Source organism: Rutidosis leptorrhynchoides, chromosome 2 (genome assembly GCF_046630445.1).
Source record: "Rutidosis leptorrhynchoides isolate AG116_Rl617_1_P2 chromosome 2, CSIRO_AGI_Rlap_v1, whole genome shotgun sequence".
NCBI classification, from domain to species: domain Eukaryota; kingdom Viridiplantae; phylum Streptophyta; class Magnoliopsida; order Asterales; family Asteraceae; genus Rutidosis; species Rutidosis leptorrhynchoides.
The window spans coordinates 112320848-112330229 of NC_092334.1; the positions used below are offsets into that span (position 1 = coordinate 112320848).

The 9382-nt window shown below is 35.9% G+C and overlaps 2 protein-coding genes across 2 annotated transcripts; one reads left to right on the forward strand and one right to left on the reverse strand.

The window, feature by feature from the left end:
* The first annotated feature begins 263 nt into the window (after positions 1-263).
* Positions 264-2767, forward strand: LOC139888181 (uncharacterized). The gene is made up of 3 exons (XM_071871211.1): positions 264-268; positions 560-925; positions 2764-2767. Exons 1-3 carry the CDS (start codon positions 264-266, stop codon positions 2765-2767), a joined length of 375 nt encoding a protein of 124 aa, XP_071727312.1.
* Positions 2768-4893: 2126 nt separating this feature from the next.
* LOC139888182 (protein REVERSION-TO-ETHYLENE SENSITIVITY1) lies at positions 4894-6230 on the reverse strand. Its single transcript, XM_071871212.1, has 2 exons — positions 5946-6230; positions 4894-5499 (listed from the first exon to the last, which is right to left on the reverse strand). Exons 1-2 carry the CDS (start codon positions 6228-6230, stop codon positions 5077-5079), a joined length of 708 nt encoding a protein of 235 aa, XP_071727313.1. The 3' UTR covers positions 4894-5076.
* Positions 6231-9382: the final 3152 nt, after the last annotated feature.

Sequence of the window (9382 nt, forward strand, 5' to 3'; positions counted from 1 at the left end):
AAGAGGATAACAGATAATATATTAAAATTAATTAATTTAATAAAAAACAATCAATCATGTTGACTCATAACAATATGTGGCTTTCAATGTGTTTCTCACTCACGTCTGCTTGGCTCAAAATGAATCTCACGCCCATGACAAGTCGAAGGCATGGCTTAATTGCCACTTAGACAACCCACACCATGAGTACCTATTGTAACTCATGGCCTATCACATGTAACGCTGCGTTACAGACGTTTGTTTTCGTCAAAAAAGTGCAAATAATGAGGTTATTTTTAATTTCAACTACACTGAGAAAACAAATACCCACTTGATTACATCATAATGATTTTATTCTTTACTAAATACTCCTAATAATGGCAGTATGAAACATAGTATATTACTATTACTATATATATTATGGAGTAGTATTAAATAAGTCCATTTGCCATATCAGTGTTATTGTTTTTACGTCTATATTTGTCGAATATAAGTGGACCCTTTCATCATTTAAATATGTTTAATGTTTTTTATTATGCACTCACAAATGCATAACCTATTCGTGGGTGAAGTTTTGAAGGAAACTAGACTCCAAAGAAGGAGCAAATGATATTTACAGGATTGCTAAAGCTAGGGAGCGTAGGAGGAGGGATATAGATAACATCAAGTTCATCAAGGATGAAGCCGGTCAAACCATAGTAAAGGAAGACGAAATTAGGAAAAGATGGGAAGGGTATTTCCAATCTCTATTCGTGGGTGAAGGACCCGGGCGCCAAGAGGACCCGCAGGACTTGGGAATAGGACATTTCCAGAACAACAATTTCTGTAGGAGAATCAGTCAGGAAGAAGTAAGATCGGCACTACGAAAGATGGGTAGAAACAAAGCTGTTGGACCAGACCAGATCCCAATAGAGGCGTGGCGGTGCCTAGGCGAGGATGGTGTCAGGTGGTTGACGTGTCTTTACAATAAGACGCTTAGAAGTTATAAAATGCCTACGGAATGGAGACTCAGCGAGATTATCCCCATTTACAAAAATAAAGGGGATGTCCAAATCTGTGGTAATTATAGAGGCATAAAATTACTTAGTCATACTATGAAGCTTTGGGAGAGAGTGATTGAGACTAGACTCCGACGCGAAACTACGGTTTCCGAAAACCAATTTGGTTTCATGCCAGGGCGCTCTTCGATGGAGGCAATTCATATTTTAAGAAGCGTTATGGAGAAGTATAGGGAGAAACAAAAGGGTCTAGAGATGGTCTTCTTAGACTTGGAAAAGGCCTATGATTGCGTACCGCGAAAGTTGATTTGGAAGACCCTTAACGTTAGGGGTATCCCAAGTAGATATATTAGAGCTATTATGGATATGTACGATGGGGCGAAGGTCTGCGTTCGGACGCCTGTGGGAAACACAGAGTATTTCCCGATAGAAGTAGGGTTGCACCAGGGATCGGCCCTTAGTCCTTTCCTTTTTGCTTTGATCCTCGACGAGCTGTATCGAGGAATACAAGAGAACATCCCTTGGTGTCTGATTTTTGCCGATGATATCGTGCTTGTATCGGAAACAAAGGATGAGCTTAATAGAAGGCTAGAACAATGGAGGGAAGCCCTAGAACAAAATGGGCTACGGATCAGTAGACAAAAGACGGAATATCTTAGTTGCGAATTCGGTAGGACTGATGATGAACTTAATGTTGGAGGGAACATCAGCATTGGGGACCAGATCTTGCACCCACAAGAGTCGTTTAGATATCTAGGCTCGGTCCTCCACAAATCAGGGAGGATAGATGAGGACGTGACTCATCGTATTAAGGTAGGTTGGTTGAAGTGGAGAGCAGCGAAAGGGGTTTTGTGCGACAAGAAGATACCACTCAAATTGAAAGGAAAATTCCTCAAGGTGGCAATCAGACCTGCCATGTTGTACGGATCAGAATGTTGGCCAATGACGAAGGCCCAAGAGAGAAGGATGGAGGTGGCAGAAATGAGGATGCTTAGGTGGACGTGTGGTAAAACCATGCTAGATATGATACCAAATGGTGTTTTTAGGGAAAAACTTGGAGTCAGTAGCATCATCGACAAGCTAAGAGAAGAACGACTTCGTTGGTTTGGGCATGTGATGAGACGACCACGTATTGCCCCGGTTAGGAGAGTTGAGGCACTTACGGTAGATGGTGTAAGGAGAAGGGGTAGACCTACTCGTAGGTGGATGGATAGACTAAGACTCGACATGAGGGAGCTTTCGTTGACCGAGGACATGACTTCTGATAGGGATGCGTGGAGGGCTAGAATAAGAATAGTTGAGTAGGGCTACTTTTATTATTATTATTGTTATTGTTATTGTTATTGTTATTACTGTTATTACTGTTATTACTGCTATTACTGCTATTACTGTTATTATTCTTACTATTACAATTATTAGTATTGTTATTGTTATTATTATTATTTTTTGTATCACTATTATTAATTATTAGTGTATTAGTATTTGTATTACAAATATTTATTACTATTAATATTTATATGAACTATTATTATTACTATTATTTGTATTACTATTACTATCGTTTTTATTAGTTTTATGTATTGTTACTAATAGTATTAAATGAGTATGTTTTTGGTATCTTTGGTTTTGAATGTATGCATGCTTGCTTGGTTGTTTGTACGTATGCACGTAGGTTCTTGTATGTTTGTATGTACGTATGCATGCATGTAGGTTTTGTAATGAAGGTGTGATGCAGTTACACACGTTTTTATATGTGAGTTTGTTTTTTATGTATGTATATTTGTAGGTAGGTATGTATGTATGCTTGTTTTTTACTTGTCTGCAGGTGTGGTATATTCACTCATGTATGTATGTTTTGCTAATAGGTTTATGTAGGACTGGGTGTTTATGCTATGTATGTATGGTTGTATGTGTGGCTTTATGCATGTATGTATGTACGTAGGTATGTTTCATACTTGTACGTAGGTATGTCTCATGTATTTACGTAGGTATGTCTGGTGTGTACGTAGGTTTAGGTATGTGTGTATGTATGTACGTATGTATGCATGTATGTATGATCAAGTGATTCGCATCGCTCGGTGCATCTTGGGACCATTATGGCTGAGGACGACTTCCCTTGCTCTAGAACTTGGTTGGTTCCTCTTAGTTGGGTGGTTTCGGGGGGTGTCTACCGTAAAGGTGCATGAGTGGTTTTTGGTTTGCTAAGGGTGGTTGGCTCTTTGCTTGCGCAACAACTTCCACCCGGCATGCCCTCGAGTTGCTGTCCACAAGGTCTTTTGGCTCTATTTATTGAGGCAACGACAAGCGTCGTTTTAGTGGCGTCTTGACTGCCGCTCAGAGCCTAAATTGATTCTTAGGCATGCTTTAAACCCCATGAAAATCTGATTCTACCATTTTCATGGCGTCCCCCCTATATTTTATTATTATTATTATTATTATTATTATTATTTTTATTATTATTTTTTATTTATCTTTGTATGTTTTAATTTATTTTTTAATTTCTATTTTCTAGTTTAAAAAAAAAAAAAAAAAAGAGTCTTTTTTTAGCCGGAGGTCCTCACGGAAGCAATCTCTCTACCCTGGAGTAGAGAGGGGGATGAATTTCCTTTACCGTGGGTGGAGAATTCTCTCGACTCGTGGTAACAGAAACGACTTCTCTTCTAGTTTAGGGTAGAGGAAGGATTGTCTACACCTTACCTCCCCCATACCTCGCAGGCGCGGGATTGGGTATTGTTGTTGTTGTTGTTGTTGTTGTTGTAAATGCATAACCTGTCAAATTGAAGATAAGTAATGCACCCAACCTATATTTAGTCCTTTTCAATCATACAAATAGCTGTCAAGATCAATGAAAAGAAACTAGATAAGATAAACTGAAACCTTGTGATCTTTGTACGTTTTATAATCACATTATCTGAAGATTATCCAACTAATCAAGTTTATGCAATCCAACTCTATTACTCCGGATTATATATACTTGCAAGTTGCAACTGTCCAGTTATTAACTAACGACGTCGTTTATATAATGTATGACAACACCGCGATAACCAAATACTATCTGTACACTATGTGTTACTATTACATAACTAAAAGAAAGATACGATTACATATGTAAACGTTTCTTTTATTACAAAAGAGTATACTCTAAAACACACGTTCTGTTCTATGGGACGGTCTTAACGAGTAGGATATGACTTCAGTAGTGACGGAGCTTGAACGTAATGGTTGGGGGGCTAAATGTTGTCTAATGTGCGATATGTTTTTAAACATGAAAAAACACAATGTTCAGAGGACATAATTGCATAATTTATACACATTATAGTTGACAATATCAATCATAAACGATTTAGTTGATCAAAAGAAAATTTGCGAGTCTTTTACTATTTTCGTCATATCTTTTTTATACAGACTCTGATTTAGTTGATTTAAAAGTCTAAACATCCGTAACTCAAAGAGCTACAATTCCCCATTACTTATTGGATGTTTTGGAGGGGCAAGGGCCCCTCTGGCCCTGATAAAGCTCCACTCCTATATGACTTAAACATTGCTGTGGGAAATAACTTTGTTGGCACAAAGCTATATGTTAAACTTTACACTCCGTAAATCATTTATATAATGAAATGTTGCACATTTAGTAGAAAAAATGACAAAAGCTAAAATGTAAGAAGAAAAAATAATAAAAAAGATAGCTTGTTGAGGTCAGCTTGACGTCATGCTAATGTCGACAAGCTACTTAGAGCACCAGGAGTGATAAAAAATTTAAAATTCATCCGGAACACTAGAATTTCGGCGTTTAGCCACTCTGCCTCCGCATCCCGACGGCTTTCCGGCGATGTTTTTGGTCCAATGTTGGATTTCAGACGTTGGAGAGTGCGACGTTCTAGGCTCTTTTTACATTTATTTTACTAGTCCACATATATTTCTATTTTCACTCCTTAACTATTTCCACCTCAAAGTTCCAACAGAATTTTGAATTGACGTCACTACTCGTGACTCCTAGTGCTCTTATATATAGTAATAGTAATGATTCTGCGTTCATATTTCGTACATTTCCTTAACATTCATGACTCACTTATGTTTTCAGCCTTCAGAGTAATAAACACTAACATTCCAGTAAACTTTTCAGGAAATATGTACCTATCGTGAACCAAACAATCAGAATAAAACAAAACGAAAAAAGACCGATCAAGAAAGGCCACCCGACAATGGTGACACCGAAACAAACCATCACAATAAACGGCATAAAAGATCTAACGACCGCCGTAGCATCAACCCAACAACCTTTGAACAATACAAGAGCCGCCACATTCATCATGTTCCAATCCATCGATCCACCATAACAGACTCGGTTTAAAAAGTTAGCAGCAAAAGAATGGCAGTTACATGTGAAAAGATTGTATGATTTGTGCTCAAAGTGACGCCTACTTAACTGGATCGCAGCGTCCCAGCTAATGGCGGTGCCTTTTTCGGCATGTTTGTAACGTTGCGTGCATGTGTGACTTGCGAGGTTCGGTGGGAAACAACACTGTCCACAAAATACAATATGTAAGTGGTCAATCAATTATAAAATCAACCCAATCAGACCCGTCATACTTATATGATTTTAGCATATTGATATTTAATTTATAGACAAAAATTGTCTCAACCCAACCCAAATTGACCCATCATACTTTCACTTTTTGACCCGCCCATTTTACCATCATTGCAAAAAACTTTTACAAGAGGAATATTACCAAAAAAAAAAAAGAAAAAAAAAAAAACTCAAAACTAAAAGGTTAAACCTGCTCCCCGTTAAGTTGGATGTATCTTGCATAAAAAAATAATAATCTTACTTTCACTTTTTGACCCGCCCATTTTACCATCATTGCATAAAACTTTTACAAGACGAATATTACAAAAAAAATAAAATAAAAAAAAATAATTAAAAAAAAAAAAGGAAAAAAAAAAAAAATCAAAACTAAGATATTAAACCTGCTCCCGGTTAAGTTGAATGTATCTTGCAACCGAACCATAAGCAAATTCATCAACGTTTACTAAATTTGAACCAGAGAAATCTATAACGGTCCCATCTTCCATGCATAAACCAACATGACCAATAAAAGGCGCCAACCACGAGACTACTGGAAGTGGGGTCCACACCAAGCAACAAGGGAATTTTGATTTTGTTGGGTTAATTTCATCTAAAGGCCACAATTCATGCTCATCACCTGTAGTATATATTTGATCTTCAACATCACATGACGGTACCGTTTTCATGATTAAATTACCTACAAAAACGCGGCCAATTGAACATGTTAGTCACAAGATTTAGGTGAGTGAAGTCGTATATAAAAATAACAAGATTAATTCAAAAGAAGTAGAATTGAAATGTGTGTTTTTAAACTGATTATCTCATAGTTGTCTGTCGTCCATCGTCGTATAAATTAGTTTTTAACACTGGTTATCTCAAAGTTGCCTGTCGTTTTAAACATTTCTCTATTCTCTAATTAATGTAATTAATAAGGGATCAGATAATGACTTTCAGATAATGAAGTCAAATGCTAGCTGCCACAAATTTGATTATAAAGGCTAACCAAAATTACATAACTACCTATACTCAGTGTTGTAAAAAACGGCCGAGACGGGCATCGCAACGGTTTTACCATGCTACCGTTGCAACAGAGCTAGAAACGGTTAAAAAAACGCTCAACGCCGCAAAAAAGAAGGTCAACAACGGCCGGGACGGTAAAAAAAAGGCCGAGATGGTCGAGACGGATGTTGACCAACATTGACTTTTCAAATAAATTTCAAAAACAAACATTTCAGACATAAATATTTCAAATTAAAGGCAGATATCTATGCTTACTTTGAAATATTTATGTTTGAATTCTATACAAAAAGTCAACGTTGGTCAACATCCGTCTCGACCACGTTTTTTCCGTTGAGACATTTTAAGGTCCCTACCGTCTTTCAACCTTGCCTATACTTCAAACCTAATTCGAGAGAGTCTCATTACCACATTACAACATGTTATTCCTTATTTGATGATAATGCCCTTTCAGTCATTGTATGAATAAACTTTTTTAAATATACAACTAAATGATGAGAGTACACAAGACAAAATCACATCGAGTTACCATCTCTTCGAGCTTGTTTATTATAGATAATTATCTCTTTTTCATAAATATAAATCACATTAACTCTTAAGGTTACCTTATAAGAAACCACGAGATTGCACCGTTTCGATTTAACGACAATTGGAAAGTGGCACAAACAGCCACTGATGATTTAGTGGGCAAGATTATTGCGTGAAACCAATCACAAAAGTTGCAATCTTTTTATAACCGCAAGGGGCTGCAGGGTCCCATCATCAAGAACTTGCTATCATTGACATCAGCAGTAGTCCGTAACGGTTAGCTCAAACAAATAGAGCGTTTCTTAAAATTGATTGACCTGCGACAAGCACACAATGCAGTTGATCCTCAAGTACAATAGTTTGACAAAACTTGAAAATGAGACAAAAGAGGTCTGAGGTTCGATTTCTGTTTAGGACGAATATTTAGCGCTGTCCAGGGATGGGTTGGAAACAGCCAGGGAGTAATCCTGCTGGGCTGCGTATATCAGAGTATGGGGTTAGATTACTCGCCCTCCCGGGTAGCCCGAACAGGGAAAACCTTCTACCTTTTTTTTTTTAACAATCAAAATCAAAACTTTAAAATAGAAAGTAACACAATCATAAAAATTTGTTCTATATATGGAAATAACAAAAGAGAAAACCTGGTCAATGTATAAATTTTGAGTGACATTCAGAGATTGGTAACGTACGGTTGTATGGAACAATTAGTTCCATATAATTATTTGTGTTCTTTATCTTCAATTTTTTAATGTTAAGTTTTATTAGCTTAAAGAGTACAGCCATAATTGCAATATAAATGTACAGTAAAAACTGTTATGTCGAAAGTGTTTCTGATTTCGCAACATGAGTTGGACATCTCCCAAACAGATTGCTAACAAACTACCCACAAATGCAGTAAACTTAGATCACGTTTCGATCTTTGGGACATTAATTGACGCATCCAACTCTATTGTACTGCCTAATGGCCAAATGGGACAGAAAATGAACAACTCGGTTCCTAAACGCTTAAAGTGAAACAAATATATCATCTATTAAGCTAAGGACATCACAACTAACTATATAACAAGATACCTATACTAACGTACTCACTTTCATCAAATACTTCAAGATCAAAGGGTGATTATTCACTTAAAATTGTATACTTGGGGAAAAAATTAGCTAATACACACCCCATTAAAGCATTAAAGCTATGTTTTCATTGAACTAAATATATTAATAAAAAATAATGATAATAATGATAGGAAAAAGAAATACAAAATCAATATTGCAATTGTTAATCACTTAATTATGCATCAGAACCAATCAATTTGCAGCCTTTTTATACAAATTTGGAAAATCCAACATTTCTAAGACCTAAAACCTAATTTTTTATACCAAAATTACCCAAAAAAACTTTAAATCCAAAGTTCCCTATCAAGAGCACTCAAAGTAATGATTTTTACAAAAAACCCACCAAAACCCATAAGTCAAATCAAAATTAAGATCCAAGTTTGCATTTTGATATAATAAAAATATAAGAACAAGTCACAAATAAGCTAAATTAAAACGCACCTGTAGATTGTAAGTTTAATCAGCAATGAATTCCAACTTATTGAAGTGCATTGAAACAATAGGGAAACAAAGATCGTGTAAAGTTCTGAAGAGAATGGAACTAGTAGCATGTGGATAATTAAAGTTGATAATTTTCTAATTTTTAATTAATTAATTAATTAGTTAATTAATAATAATTTATTTTAAGGTTGAAAATGGTAAATAGTTAAATACCGGATTGAGAAGGTGCATGAACCTAAAAAAGAAACACTGGGGATTGAGAAAGTATTTTAGATTTTGGAGATGGGCCCCACATATGGACTGACTGCTCGTGTGTGAACTGTGGTTATAAAATGAAAGTTCGTGTGTGAACTGTGGTTATAAAATGAAAGTTACGTTTAAAACTTGTAATCAATCAATTTTTATTTTTTAAGGTTGGTTCTCTATAAGCAGCGGTTTTATCTCGAATATAGATTTTTTATTTTTTTTTCTAAAAGTAATTGAGATATTGAGATACAGATTATTTCATACTATAATTAATTTGATCCACCAAATCCAACGATGTATAAGACATAACAATTGACAACGACCCTAATAAACTACCCGATTATTGTTGCTACCCTATGGTGGATTTGAAGACTGCGTAATGATTTAATTCATAACAAGCAAGAAATAAAAAAAAAAGTGACTTATTCGATTGCGTTAGATTAGTTGCTTTTTCGTGGTTAAAATCGAGAAGCAAAATAGCGCCGGATTAAAACAC

Coding starts and splice junctions, on each gene's coding strand:
- LOC139888182 (XM_071871212.1), bottom strand. CDS start 6,230: ATGAAAACGGTACCGTCATGTGATGTTGAAGATCAAATATATACTACA. Junction 5,500..5,945: donor TTCAACTTAACCGGGAGCAG/GTTTAATATCTT, acceptor TTTTGTGGACAG/TGTTGTTTCCCACCGAACCT.